Genomic DNA, 16,108 nt, shown 5'->3' on the forward strand with positions numbered 1-16,108 from the left:
AACACACCTTTATCATTCTTACTTTCGGACACCAAATATGACAATACAAATGTACAAAGGATGATTGTGATTGAAGTGATACAATTCTGATCCCGTATTGTTCTAGTATCCTAAAAACGTATATATGTATAGTTATTAAAAGTTGTCTCTGCTCATTTGCATAAAGGCTAGAATGCCATTGTTGTAAATAAAAATCAAATCAAATCATTTTGTTCTCTTTTCACATACTGACATGACGTATAGAGAAAAACATATTAGGTTATTTGTGAAAACAATCTACATGTAGCGAAAGCTGTTCTGTAGTCAAGTTGGAATGTCTAACAATTCCTCAAGGAATCTAAGTTAGTATAAGGAATGTTAAAGTAGTCTGTTGTTTTTTATTAATGACATTCATCAAAGTTCCAAAACAGCAGACAATGGCCATTGTTATTATCCCGCCCACTGCCTAACACTTATATAGAGTACTACAATCCTCCACAACAATAACACCAGTACGTACGGCTATCTAGGTAAGAACGTGGGCGGTGTCACCGTCCATTGTACTTCGATGACCACTCATAAAGTCTATATCTATCAAAGCCGGGCAAGTTGTACATGTTTTTGATGTTTTCAACGCTTATCGGTACTTTTTCAATAAATCAAAAGGGTAAAAACCTCCTTGGTCTTATGGTGTATTTGATTTATCACATTCAAACTACAAAATAAAACAATACCAAAGTTTAAGCTAACAAGGCTTAATACAGACGATTTGATAAGGGTCCGGGCGGACAGTCCTCATAAGTAGTTAAAACTTCCAAAATCCTTTTACTTATCTTTTAAATGTCCTAACATTTGATTTAAGCGTTTCTTGTTTTTCAAACAACCAATTCCTACAAATGACGTATCTAGGTGTGTAAACCATTACAATCTATTCAGTGTAAATATTTACGAAATGGTATGTAAGCTGACTAAACTGTATATGGATATAAACAAGTGTGTATTGGTACAATGAACGTGTTTTCTCGGGTCTACCGTTAGGTGTGACTTTGTACATTAATATATATAACCCAGAGAAATAAACAGTAATATCCCCTTTATATGGTATTAGCCTCCCTATGTGTACCACTAATGTTTGGAGATACACGTAAGTCATATAAAGTTTAAAGAATTATTTTTTAAAATCGTAAACATAACTACCCTTCAGATTATCTTCAGGAAAATTAATTAAAACATCCCCTCTGGGTTGTTTATAAGATCAACCAAATCACCTCAATCTACCGCGGAAATCAGAAAAGAAGATTAAAACGGAACTTTAAAAGCGCCGTTAAGTAGCAAAGTCAAACTTTGACACAGATCACAGCCTATAACGTCAGCTCTGATGTTGATAATCAAACGATGTCTGATGACGAATGTTTAGAAAGGTGACAAACCAATAAAGTTTACCTGAGGTCAACGTTTTAATGTCAAACAGCCAAACGGAACATTTTATTTGTACCCGTGTACGTGATGATGAGGTACTTCCAGAGAACACTTGTCACGACCTCCAGCTATACTCTGTAACAATCACACTTATAAACTAAATATGGTCCATTACCAGTGATAGTGTATATAAATCTAGGTAGGTTTAAACGAGACATGTTAATGGGTATCGCACCTTGTCCTCGCTAGGTTAGAGACTTGTCCTGACATATAAGGAAGAAAGGAAACGTTGTATAGTGGTTCATGTAAATATATGTTATTTCGTTCCTTGGAAAGTGGCGATAATTATCGTCTTATTGCTAAAACACCGTCTTTTCCTTAACGAAAAAAAACCTTACACGAAATGTAAACAGTAAATGTGTCAGTGTACTTATAAGTACACCCGCGTTCCCTTGGGAGGCCGTACTCGTACAACTCTAATACCCCAAGGGACAGCAAAACGTCTGCACCATTGCAACGAACAAATCCACATCAATCGCCTCCTTATTTAAACAATGACATGAGAATCACTGTTATTACGATATCGCCATAAAGGACAAAGAACTTGAGACAATAATTTAGACGTTACTACGGAAACGTGACATCCGAACGGACAGACATAACACTATATATAGCTTCTATATACGCTACATTTAGGAGCAGATAATCTTTGTCAAAGAAGGGTCATCGTTCGTCGAATTGTTGGTTTAAAGTGTTCGTGTTTACGTTCGAATTTGTCGTATTTACATTGTAGTTAAAACGTTAAAAGCACGACCTGTCTTCCTCAAAGTTGTTTAACTCCGTTCCACATGCTTCCGTCCGACTTTGTGGCGTCCCGGGAGATGCAGTTTACCTGTAAACTAGATTTTATTTTAAGTGTAATCCATGTTGTTGCTATGTGTAGCTATGTGTACACGGTTTGTTTTCTATATAGTGTCATGTAACCCGACAGATGTCTCATTAAATATGTACAAGTAACACCGGTAATACGGTCGGCTGTGGGCACATCGTTCCAGTCCCTGTAGCCCCATACAACCATTTGGTGGAAGTGTGCCGCGCCTACGATCTTTATCAATACTGTATAAGGAAGTATTTAAGTTATGGGAGTCGATTAGTAAGGGCTAGTAAGGGACACATAACATATGAATAATGTCCAGACAGACACGGCCTCCGGACTGACCAGTTCGGACAATATGGTACGTAATGTTACGCAAAGCTATGTAAATACAAAGTGGGCGTAATCGATGATCTCTACATCTGTCACCCGCTGACCGTGAAAGGACACACGACACAGTTGTGTATCTTGCCATTAATGTTGAACAATACAGTGTAGTTTGTCCACTTCAAATCAACTTGACCAATTATCATCTTTACTGGACCTTTTCATTTATCAATAAATGTTCTTTCGAAATTAGGAAACTATTGTGGCCGGTCCTTCACAGAACGTTTTAAAACATCAGCTTGCTATACATAACTCACTGATTGCCCTTTGCAGTTTCGTGACAATTTGTTGGACTCTTGCAGTTTTTCGACCATTTATGGCACCAATTCATATCGAGACCTTTCAGTAAGACTCTTGAATGCTCGCGGTTTTTGTGGGTCCCTCCCAATCTTTTACCTTTTACGACTCTTGTATTATCGCAACCTTTTGTTCTTGAAATCTATGGTTTATGAGACTTCCTCGCAGACCATTAGCGTAAATTGTGGGACGGACGTGAATCCCCAGGACGTGATGTGATGTGCCTGGACACGAACTGTAACACAATATTTACACTTCTGGGGAATTACATATGTATTGACTCCCGGGATATCGAACACGTTATATGTACATTATGTATGGGTTTATGTTTGTGTCCAACTCACCATTATATGATATTATATCATGTCTATTACCGATAACACGAGATAATTTGTCGGACCTTGTCGGTCTTTTTGATGCCGCGAAGAACAATTACGTACACACAAATGTATGACTATGGGCGAACTACCATCGACACATACCAGTAAAATGATCGCGATATCGAACTTCAGAGAGTGTAGACAAAGTCCAGGATACGGTGATAACTGAAACACAACACAGAATTATAAAATCGATTCTAGGTGTTTTGAAACTAAATAAAGCAATAATTACTACCAACGTTCAACATTGGTTAGGCATCACTAGAGCGATTCTTTCCTGTGTCCGAAATATGACAGTGAACCGTACACAAACACTGTCCGAAATATGACAGTGAACCGTACACAAACACTGTCCGAAATATGACACTGTCCGAAATATGACAGTGAACCGTACACAAACACTGTCCGAAATATGACAGTGAACCGTACACAAACACTGTCAGAACAGTGAACCGTACGCAAATACTGTCCGAAATATGACAGTGAACCGTACACAAACACTGTCAGAACAGTGAACCGTACGCAAATACTGTCCGAAATATGACAGTGAACCGAACACAAACACTGTCCGAAATATGACAGTGAACCGTACACAAACACTGTCCGAAATATGACAGTGAACCGTACACAAACACTGTCCGAAATATGACAGTGACCGTACACAAACACTGTCAGAACAGTGAACCGTACACAAATACTGTCCGAAATATGACAGTGAACCGTACACAAACACTGTCCGAAATATGACAGTGAACCGTACACAGACACTGTCCGAAATATGACAGTGAACCGTACACAGACACTGTCCGAAATATGACAGTGAACCGTACACAAACACTGTCAGAACAGTGAACCGTACACAGACACTGTCCGAAATATGACAGTGAACCGTACACAAACACTGTCCGAAATATGACAGTGAACCGTACACAAACACTGTCCGAAATATGACAGTGAACCGTACACAAACACTGTCCGAAATATGACAGTGAACCGTACACAAACACTGTCAGAACAGTGAACCGTACACAAATACTGTCCGAAATATGACAGTGAACCGTACACAAACACTGTCCGAAATATGACAGTGAACCGTACACAAACACTGTCCGAAATATGACAGTGAACCGTACACAAACACTGTCCGAAATATGACAGTGAACCGTACACAAACACTGTCAGAACAGTGAACCGTACACAGACACTGTCCGAAATATGACAGTGAACCGTACACAAACACTGTCCGAAATATGACAGTGAACCGTACACAAACACTGTCAGAACAGTGAACCGTACGCAAACACTGTCCGAAATATGACAGTGAACCGTACACAAACACTGTCCGAAATATGACAGTGAACCGTACACAAACACTGTCCGAAATATGACAGTGAACCGTACACAGACACTGTCCGAAATATGACAGTGAACCGTACACAAACACTGTCCGAAATATGACAGTGAACCGTACACAAACACTGTCCGAAATATGACAGTGAACCGTACACAAACACTGTCAGAACAGTGAACCGTACACAAACACTGTCCGAAATATGACAGTGAACCGTACACAAACACTGTCCGAAATATGACAGTGAACCGTACACAAACAATGTCAGAACAGTGAACCGTACACAGACACTGTCCGAAATATGACAGTGAACCGTACACAGACACTGTCCGAAATATGACAGTGAACCGTACACAAACACTGTCCGAAATATGACAGTGAACCGTACACAGACACTGTCCGAAATATGACAGTGAACCGTACACAAACACTGTCCGAAATATGACAGTGAACCGTCCACAAACACTGTCCGAAATATGACAGTGAACCGTACATAGACACTGTCCGAAATATGACAGGGAACCGTACACAGACACTGTTCGCTTGTTTTAGATCACGACTTGGTTGAGGATTTCCGCGTATAGCTTATCTATCAATAAACTCCGGCCAATTGTTAATTAATATATGTGTTTGGAGTAATATATGTAATATTTCTGTGATATATCTACAATCCCTTTATCAGTCAGTCCCTGTAAGTAAGACTCCATCCGGAGAAAAATCCGTGGTTAAAACAGGAAGTATAAGAAGTTTGATGTGGCTTTCTCCAGACACGTGTGATTTGTAATACTGACGAAAAACGTGTACCACTCCAGGCTCCAACAGGGTTTAAAACAACACGTAAAACATGACAATGGCCACCTTAAGACTATCTCAGATCCGTGTTGAAGATATGAAAATTTTCGTTAACGATTTACCCCTCCCCCCGGGCCTGAGTAGCGTCACGTCCGCGTGAACTCCTGATCGATGTGGGCTGAGGTGTGAAGTCAGACTGTCACTATAAGTTTAACGACCAAATCTGCGCCCTCCGGTGTTTTGAACTGAAAACGTGCAACTTCCCATTCATTTTATACGATGCACATACATAAAGAAAAAATACAAACTGTAAAATCACGATTTAAGCAACTCAGATGGTTGTTATGACAATCTTAAAGGTCGCTATGACAATCTAAAGGTCGCTATGACAATCTAAAGGTCGCTATGACAATCTAAAGGTCGCTATGACAATCTAAAAGGTCGCTATGACAATCTAAAAGGTCGCTATGACAATCTAAAAGGTCGCTATGACAATCTTAAAGGTCGCTATGACAATCTAAAAGGTCGCTATGACAATCTTAAAGGTCGCTATGACAATCTAAAGGTCGCTATGACAATCTAAAAGGTCGCTATGACAATCTTAAAGGTCGCTATGACAATCTAAAAGGTCGCTATGACAATCTTAAAGGTTGCTATGACAATCTAGAGGTCGCTATGACAATCTAATAGGTCGCTATGACAATCCGTATGCCATTTTACAATATATAGATAATTTTAACAATTTATAGTCCTTACGACAATCTGTCGGCCGTTATGACAATCTATAGGTAGTTATGACAATATATAGGTAGTTATGACAATGTATAGGTAGTTATGACAATGTATAGATAGTTATGACAATGTATAGGTAGTTATGACAATGTATAGATAGTTATGACAATCTATAGGTAGTTATGACAATATATAGGTAGTTATGACAATGTATAGATAGTTATGACAATCTATAGATAGTTATGACAATGTATAGGTAGTTATGACAATGTATAGGTAGTTATGACAATCTATAGGTAGTTATGACAATATATAGGTAGTTATGACAATGTATAGATAGTTATGACAATCTATAGATAGTTATGACAATGTATAGGTAGTTATGACAATGTATAGGTAGTTATGACAATGTATAGGTAGTTATGACAATGTATAGGTAGTTATGACAATGTATAGGTAGTTATGACAATGTATAGGTAGTTATGACAATCTGTCGGTCGTTATGACAATCTGTCGGTCGTTATGACAATCTGTCGGTCGTTATGACAATCTGTCGGTCTTTATGACAATCTATAGATAGTTATGACAATATATAGGTAGTTATGACAATGTATAGATAGTTATGACAATCTATAGATAGTTATGGCAATCTGTCGGCCGTTATGACAATGTATAGGTAGTTATGACAATCTGTCGGTCGTTATGACAATCTATAGACAGTTATGACATTTTTTTGTCCATACGACGATCTATAGAATTGATGTAGTGACAGGGACCTGGATATTTGTTAAAAGTTTTTTACAACCCGTTTACGTGAGAAACTGATTGATTACGGTTCTATGCCGAAACGGATTGTTCTTAATACATCAATGTATTAACCACAAACCATTAAAGTAATACATGCAGTTGTTATGCCCAGGCGGTACACAATTACTTTATTTCTTTTAATCATCATTTACACCTGTGCAAAAAGACATTGAAATTCGTCAGAGACTCCGAAGATGAGAATTTTACAGATATTCACATGTAGGGGGCAATACACATTTAGGGTATCATTAACTGATCTTACAGTACTATCTTGCCAAGAATTCTAAAAAAAATATAATTCTCACTCAGTCATAAACCTTAAAACTTCGTACTTAAGATCATAGAAAAAAATTGCGTGGTTTAAAACTGTTATTGTCAAATGTGTCCCAATTTGTCCAATGATCTGACTCAATGTGAAGAATAATATACACCCCACACGTTTGTTAAACATTTACAGAGGCGTACAATGCATAATGACTCAGATATAGGTAAGTTTACACGTCACGGTTGGAGGAGCCCAAACTGCCTATAAAAGCCTTAAAGCCAAAGTCCCGTTCTTATTTCTATTGCTACACGTTGTCTGATCCAAACCCGTCCGACAGGTATGCAAATATCTGGGCAGTACACCGGCACGTAAACACTGACTGACAGCGCCATGCATACAGGTAAACCCAAGTCGTCTAAGTATAGACACGGAAACACGTACGAGGTGGACAAATCGATCTACCAGAGTACGCTAGAGATGGCCACGGCGACAGACATGGCGGGCTTCCCGTCCCCTGTATGGGACACCACCCCGTTTCATTTAAAGGATGTACTTATGCAGTGTGATGTACCGGTAGTAGCGAAAATAACAAAAGGACAATTCCATAATTTGGGAGTATCTAAAATACCACTAAGGAAATTACACCAGGACGTTGTCGTTCATTCTATAAAGACAGGCGTGAAAGTGTTAGCGCATAGCCTCAGTCGCTTCGAGGCTCGTGACGGCAGAGCGAGTAAAGTTGTACCTCTGGACCAGCGACTCAGCATCCCACTCTCCTACAATGGCTGGTTCGAACTACTGTCCGAGGATGGACGGTCGGCCAGACCCATAGAAGGTGTTTATAGACTTGCAAGGGAGTTTCCAAGTAAGTGTTTAGTCAGGCAAAATCTCAAAGGTTATATGACTAATGAAGACGGTAAATTAACTTTTGATAAATCGAAAGTGATTCCTGCTGGGGAACAACTGACACTTTCAGGAACAGTGAATGGTCCAGGAGACAGGGTCAAGTTTCTCCGGTGTACGGACTCAAAGGGCGTAGTTCTTTACCTTAGTTTTGACCAACAAGGGACCTTTACTCCAATCGCCAACCCTGGGGATGTTTCAGGTGTGTTCATGTTCAAAGACATTGTTAAAATGTTCCGTCTTCCATTAACAGTGAAACTTGTGATGGGTGTATGGCCGAAAGTGGACACTTCAAAGTTCACCGGGTATATGAGGCTTAATTGGACATACACCGACGAAACAGCGTTTCTGTGTCCGTTAGATAAACACAATATTCGGATCACCCCGGTACCAACAGAGGTGCCCCTCAAACTCACCCCGGTCCAAAACATGCCGGAAATTAAAGAGTGCCAGCCGTTTAAGGATATGATGACGAAGTGTAACAAAATGATCGCGAATTACAATAACACTATACATTTGATCGTGGCTGTTCCCGACTCAGTCAAACGCAGGAAGTCCCAAGATCTCGCCAACTCTCTCACACAACAAAACAACACCATCAACAGGAAAAACAATGCCAAGTCACAAATCAAACGCTCGAAAAGTCGGGAGGACTTCCTCATGGACGAAATGGACGACCTGTATCAGTACATTCGAGATGGAAGGTCCCCTCCACAACAAAAATACGGATACGACTCCGACGAGGAAAGTTATTTCGAGGAGCCTGCATACGAACCATTGGATGATTTCCGTGCGCGATTAGCTATGATTGAGAGGGGTCAGTCAGGACACAAAAACAGTAAGTACTATCGCCCAACTTCCGGTTTATATATTGGGGACGAAAACTCTCCCGTCCACAACCGTGCTGGTCAGCATAGACATTCCGTAGGCCCTGTCATGATGTCTCAATCACAAAGCACAGGTCAGCTCCCCTCGGCCCAGAAGGCCAGTCCCCCTCCCCTACCACCTCGTCGGTACCAGAGGACAGAATCCTCACCGATGATTCGTATCCAGTGTAATCAACAGACACAGGACTCTTCCAGTGGTTCCAGTCGTGGAGATTTACAAAAAATAGTAAGTGATCCAAAGATAAACAGAAAAAACAGTCGGGATTCCTCGGGAGGGAGCCAATCAAAAGTGGCTATGGACGATCGGAGTACAAGTTCTAAGACTGGGTCGTCAGGCAAACGCCAATCCATGCAAACATTCTACCTATAACATATACTCGCCAGGGGCAGATGTCCCTGTCAGCTACAAGTAACAGGTGCCCCCGCTAGGGGCAGATAACCGATGTCCCTGTCAGCTACAAATAACAGGTGCCTCCGCTAGGGGCAGATAACCGATGTCCATGTCGGCTACAAATAACCGGTGCCCCCGCTATGGGCAGATAACCAATGTCCCTGTCGGCTACAGATAACCGGTGTATTTGTCAGCTTCAGATAAACTGGTGCCCTTCCAGGGGCAGACAACCGGTGTTCTCGCCAGGAACCGAAGTTTGATTATATTTGGGACTGTCAAAAAATGTACGGAATTATGCCAGTGGCCATACCGGTAACATGCGAGATTGTGTCTGGTGTCGTGAAACTGTGAGGAATTGTGGCAAATGTTATGCAAGTGAGGTACAGGAAATGTACGAAATTATGCTAGTGATGTACCGGAAATGTATGGGATAGTGACAGTGATGTACCGGAAATGTATGGGATAGTGACAGTGATGTACCGGAAATGTATGGGATACTGACAGTGATGGTGATCGTGGTATGCATTTAGGTAAAATTGAGATTAATTGAATGATTGTTGATTTGTCGTATTTATAAACAGTGTTATTAATGGCTGTCCCTGTGATTTATTAAATAAGATAAAAGAAACAAGATGTTTGTCTTTAATTCTTCACAAACTCGATGGATCTTTCCCTCCACATTTCTGTGAGGACATGAAATGAGTCTAGGGGGTAAAGGCAATGGCATTTTATATAGAATCAACTTTGAGTATTTGCTATCTGTTCATGTAGCACGTGAATCTGTGGATCATTATCATCTTTAATTTCTAGATGTTGGTTTTACTAATCCCCTATTATGGTGTTTTGGCGGGGTAATATTAAACAAACTGTAAACAAACCAGACTTGTATAAATTACAGGCTTTAGTTAGACACACAAATCATGATGTTCAAATTTAATGAGCATATGTTTTATGGTCTGATAAATTGTCTTATTAGTTTTGAATTATTTATATTTCAAAGTTTGAATAATTTACATATCATCTCACTTGCCTGATTTTCAATGAATCGATGAAATTAACCGACTGGGTTTAGTCGAGTCATCTCGTCTGTGATATTTTAGTATAATTAACTACAATAACAGCTGAACATCACACACCCCGACACAAGATTTATGTTTAGTGTTATGACGGGTTGTTTACGACCAAATCAGCTGAGTGTTGAGCGTAGACAAATAATATTTTTGAATAGTTTGATATCTGACAGAATTTGTATTTATCGATCAAAACATTTCTAGTGTAAAATTCACTGACACATGACGTACGGTATACAGTGAAACCTAAGCACAGATAAAAAAAAAAGTTAATAAAACGTTCACCATCTAAAACAGAATTAGCATGGTCGGCGTTTGGGAAAAGTAGGTTCGAAAATGCAGAATCTGGCTCAATTAGATAACCAGAAGGCCGTCATGGAAGAAACGATTTAGAATGTATTTGTAAAATTTATTCTGGGACATTAAGATGTTAATGTAGATCGATTTGACATATTCATATAAGAACGACGTTTATTAGAATCTACAAGTTAGATTTGTGACACGATGCATATAATATGTATGTTAACTAGAATATTCTATATAGTTAATGAGATATTTTAATTAGGATTTTATACAGAGGTTAGACAGACCGGTCTGTCAAACTGAAGATGTTATGTGCAGTACTAGGAATGAAACTAAACCCCTGTTTAATTACGGAGTGGTATGAATGTAACGATCAGGATCTATAACAACACACTGCTTTAATTAAGTTTCTTTAGGTTTAAACATATCCTTTTGTAAACTGGATGATATGTTCTTTTGAGGTTTTGAAACGTCCGAGTGTGTGTCATTTGTAAGGTATGTTCATATCTACGTGGTCTGTGAAAGAATTATTAGGTCTATGAGGTCTGTGGTGGGATTATTAGGTCTATGTGGTCTGTAGAGGGATTATTAGGTCTATGTGGTATGTAGAGGGATTATTAGGTCTATGTGGTATGTAGAGGGATTATTAGGTCTATGTGGTCTGTTGAGGGATTATTAGGTCTATGTGGTCTGTAGAGGGATTATTAGGTCTATGTGGTCTGTGAAGGGATTATTAGGTCTATCTGGTCTGTGAAGGGATTATTAGGTCTATGTGGTATGTAGAGGGATTATTAGGTCTATGTGGTCTGTGAAGGGATTATTAGGTCTATGTGGTCTGTGAAGGGATTATTAGGTCTATGTGGTATGTGAAGGGATTCTCTATTCTGATAACGTATCTGTGTGATCTGAGGAGGAATTATTAGGTCTATCTGGTCTGTAGAGGTTTTCCTAGGTCTCTGTGGTCTGTCGAGGGATTCTCGAATCTGTGTGGTCTGTCGAGGGATTCTCGAATCTGTGTGGTCTATCGAGGGATTTTCGGGCCTATTTGGCCTTTTCTGGTCTACGTTGTATTCGGGTCTATTAAATCCTGTGATATCCGAGTATGTATTCTGTCGGGGTTGATTGTTACTGTGTGTAACGATACGAACTCCATATCATATAACAACAGTTTATGTTAAACTGGTGTCATATTAAGGTTTCTTGAGAAAGACCTTCTCACACAGAGATTGATACAGTTGCGTTACGGTATTACGTACACTTAGGGAATTTCTGGTCAATCAAGGACAATATCACATAACCTTCAATACGAGGTTGTTAATGCACGGCACTCGCTCAAATTAAACATCACGTATTGAATAACATTAATAAACCTTCTATAGATTACTCATGATTATGTATCAGATATCCTGATTTTACTCATAAATACATGGTGTTATTCAGAGATTCAGAGTATTAACTGTTTGATAAATACATGACATTATCCTGAGATATTCAGAGTATTATATTATCTAGAGATTCGGAGTATTCACTACATCATGAATACATGATATTATCCGGAGATTCAGTGACATTATCCGGAGATTCAGTGACATTATCCGGAGATTCGGAGTATTGCTTAATCTGAAAGTCTTGGTTTAGAAATAAATGTCAGAAACAATGTATGTTTTTGAAAACACTCCAAACATTAACAATGTTCAAAGGAGACTTTTTATTTCTTATCGTGATCTTTACTGCTATTCGTAAGCTTTATTTAGACCGTGGTGTTTCTATGGAAAGGGGTGAGTCTCCTGCAGTTTCACAATGGATTGTTCACGTAAGTTAGGGAAGCCTTTGATTCCGGGAGAGAAAAAAAACTCATGTCTGTATTATCGAAAAAAATGTGAATAGGTAATTATGTTTTGACGATATGGAACAAATACAGTCCGATATTTCCCGAATAAGGTTTATGTTATGTAGAGGGGATTAACTAGTTAGGCAGTAAATTAGGAGCAGAGTTTAATTTTCTGTATCAATGCAAGTTATGACGTGTTTGTTATAAACTGATACACAATAGTTACTGATCAATTCCCCCTCTCGTAAACCTGTAAAGTTTATTCCAGATTGGTTTAAATGTACAACAGTAACACCATGACGTCTGCAATACACAATACGACCCAATTTACTGACCAGTGGACCGTGGGTCAAGTCAATAGAAGGATTAGGGAGGGCGGTAATGGGATTCCCATTACAGGGCCGTTCGGCATGTACGTCTCGTCACATAGATGTACTTATTGTATAAAGTCCGACACCGTTTTACGTCTCGAGATGATTTGTATCCTATTTCTAATTTATTCTGTTCCATAACGTTTATCCCGGCTTCTATCCTTTTTCACCGAACATCTGTTTGATATGAAATGTGATTTTCATTGTGAATCGGCCTGTCTGCCGAGAAATGTGGGGGAGAGGTATAGGGTAAGAGTGGACTTCCGTCTTCTTTTCCGACAGGATCGAATCAATCTTATGACTTTGTCATCCCATTTTTCTGGTATTATACATCTTTACTTTAAGATTTAAATGGGTCTATTTCCAGGTCTGTCCCGGCCCCTATATAAAAAATCTTTCTCGCACTTCATTTTCAAGCGCTCACATAGAGAGTCAAGAAGATCTTTGTTTAATTAACTACAGAATGGACATTCTTCAAACTAAATTGACCATTTGCGCCAGATATCCATGATACTCACGTGCCCTAATTGTACTGACCGTTCCTGTTGTACTAATAAACGCAGACGTTGTCTAAACATGCCCGGGCGTTTATCATAGAGAAGATCGGAATACAATTAACAGACGACCTCTACGGGACGAGACGGGACGGACTAGACTTGATCAGATAGGGAATGATTGATGACCGCAGACAATGGACCAGGATGACCAGTGTAGCTGAAGATGTCGGTGTTATATGTTGAGAACAAATACATGTCTATACGATGGTATAGTCTGACAAAATCGTGGTACTGGACAGTGTTAAAACGCTACAATACGACACCGTTCAGTCTCTCAGTACTGAAAAACTAAAGTACGTCAAGTGAACTGGACAGTGAAATTGTACCTGCAAGTTGTTTTCATTACTGATCAAAACTATGATTTTGGAACAATTGACATAGTATTGACTTGCCCCCAGATTCCCCAGAAAGAAAGAAAATAGCAAAGTGCGGAGTAATGAAGGCCTAACTGATCATGACCAGCTCAGATCCTAAACACAGCTTCTAGCCATAACTTTATACTCAAACACGGGCTCACAACCAGGACTTTATGATTATCATAAGACCAACCAGCTCAGAATCCACGAGGTCAGAGACAGAACCCTGTGCCGAAACACTCCAGATCAGAACTATATATCATTGGTTGTTTAAAATTGCAAAACTATTTTGAAATGTTCAATTTATATTTATTATGATTAGAAGTATCAAAATATCACAGGAATCATCATTTTTGACAGTTGAGCATGCTATTGATGCTCGATAATCATGCGGATATGTGTTGTTGTACGTCCACGTACGTAATAGTGTGGCACCTGTAATGAATCAATACTGCTACATTTTGTATTGTTTTAATTGATAATGTTGTATTATTATATTTGTTAGTAAACTAATGTAATAGTGTACATGATACGTGACACCTGTAATTATGAAACAATGCTACACGTTGTATTGTTCTGGTCTAGTACCTTCAAAATCTACCGTGTTAATAAGTGTATACACGAGACAAATAGACCGGGACTTCCTGGAGGTAATACATCGAGGAGACATGACGTAACGGCCACTTTAGATGGCGGTTCATTGTAGGAAGGAAAACGCTGTTAAACGTTTAAACAAGATCACACAACGTTACGACACCATGACCATATTGTGAAGTACCAGCGAAATTTCAAGGATATCAACCCTAAATATTTTCATCCAATAAAAGTAAATGGACTCTCCTAAATCATTAACACGATGAGTCTATATTGTCATATAGGTTGGGTAGATTGCAGACGAATGGATAATTAACACCAATATTTACATCGATATTATATAATTATGCTGACAAGACGTGACACATGGCCGTAAATATGGACAATTAAACTCTCTGTGGACGTTTAAGACATGGACAATTAAACTCTCTGTGGACGTATTAAGACATGGCAATTAAACTCTCTGTGGACGTATTAAGACATGACAATTAAACTCTCTGTGGACGTTTAAGACATGGACAATTAAACTCTCTGTGGACGTATTAAGACATGACAATTAAACTCTCTGTGGACGTATTAAGACATGGACAATTAAACTCTCTGTGGACGTATTAAGACATGACAATTAAACTCTCTGTGGACGTATTAAGACATGACAATTAAACTCTCTGTGGACGTATTAAGACATGACAATTAAACTCTCTGTGGACGTTTAAGACATGGACAATTAAACTCTCTGTGGACGTTTAAGACATGACAATTAAACTCTCTGTGGACGTATTAAGACATGGACAATTAAACTCTCTGTGGACGTTTAAGACATGGACAATTAAACTCTCTGTGGACGTATTAAGACATGGACAATTAAACTCTCTGTGGACGTTTAAGACATGGACAATTAAACTCTCTGTGGACGTTTAAGACATTGTAAATAAAATGTTCACTCTGACAAAAGTTACAAAGTCAACAGAATCCGAAATAAATCGTGATGTCATACGGTTTTATATGACCCACAATAAATTATTTGTCCATCTAATTATGAGTCCGAAATTATTTGAATTTTGTAGTATTCCCTAATTGACACAACAGGGTTCATACGGATTATGTCAAACCAAATTCAAGGCCTTTTCAAGGCTTTTCAATGTCTTGATTAAAAATATCCAAGACCCATTTTACCTGTCATCTAAGTCATCTTCAGAGGGAAAAAGAGAACAAAAAAGCAACTTATAACTATCCACATGATCAAGATACAACTTGACATGGCTATTCTTAACGTCTGTAGGGGAGGCGGCATATACAAAGTTGATTCCGAATGATCAGTGACCAGGGTTTCACTTATCCTAATGAAACCTTAATATTCAAGGCTTTTTCAAGGCTGTTAACCAATTTTCAAGGCCCAAGGTGAAATTCAAGGCTTTCAATGCCCAAGGTGAAATTCAAGACTTTCTCAAGGCCCGTGCTAACCCTGCACAAACAATGTATGCAGAAACATTTTAGATAAACTGTAAACAACTACCAAAACACAAAGGGTCATTGAAACCTTGATATAAGGAGGTCTGACA

At 39.0% G+C, this 16,108-nt stretch overlaps 1 protein-coding gene across 1 annotated transcript; it reads left to right on the forward strand.

The window, feature by feature from the left end:
- Positions 1 to 7,583: 7,583 nt before the first annotated feature.
- Positions 7,584 to 10,092, forward strand: LOC117325619. The gene has a single exon (XM_033881967.1). It carries the CDS (start codon positions 7,674 to 7,676, stop codon positions 9,441 to 9,443), a length of 1,770 nt encoding a protein of 589 aa, XP_033737858.1. The 5' UTR covers positions 7,584 to 7,673; the 3' UTR covers positions 9,444 to 10,092.
- Positions 10,093 to 16,108: the final 6,016 nt, after the last annotated feature.

The sequence above is a fragment of the Pecten maximus genome, chromosome 4 (genome assembly GCF_902652985.1).
Source record: "Pecten maximus chromosome 4, xPecMax1.1, whole genome shotgun sequence".
NCBI classification, from domain to species: domain Eukaryota; kingdom Metazoa; phylum Mollusca; class Bivalvia; order Pectinida; family Pectinidae; genus Pecten; species Pecten maximus.

Bases quoted from the DNA above. Each gene is read 5' to 3' on its own strand.
- LOC117325619 (XM_033881967.1), top strand. From the start codon at position 7,674: ATGCATACAGGTAAACCCAAGTCGTCTAAGTATAGACACGGAAACACG.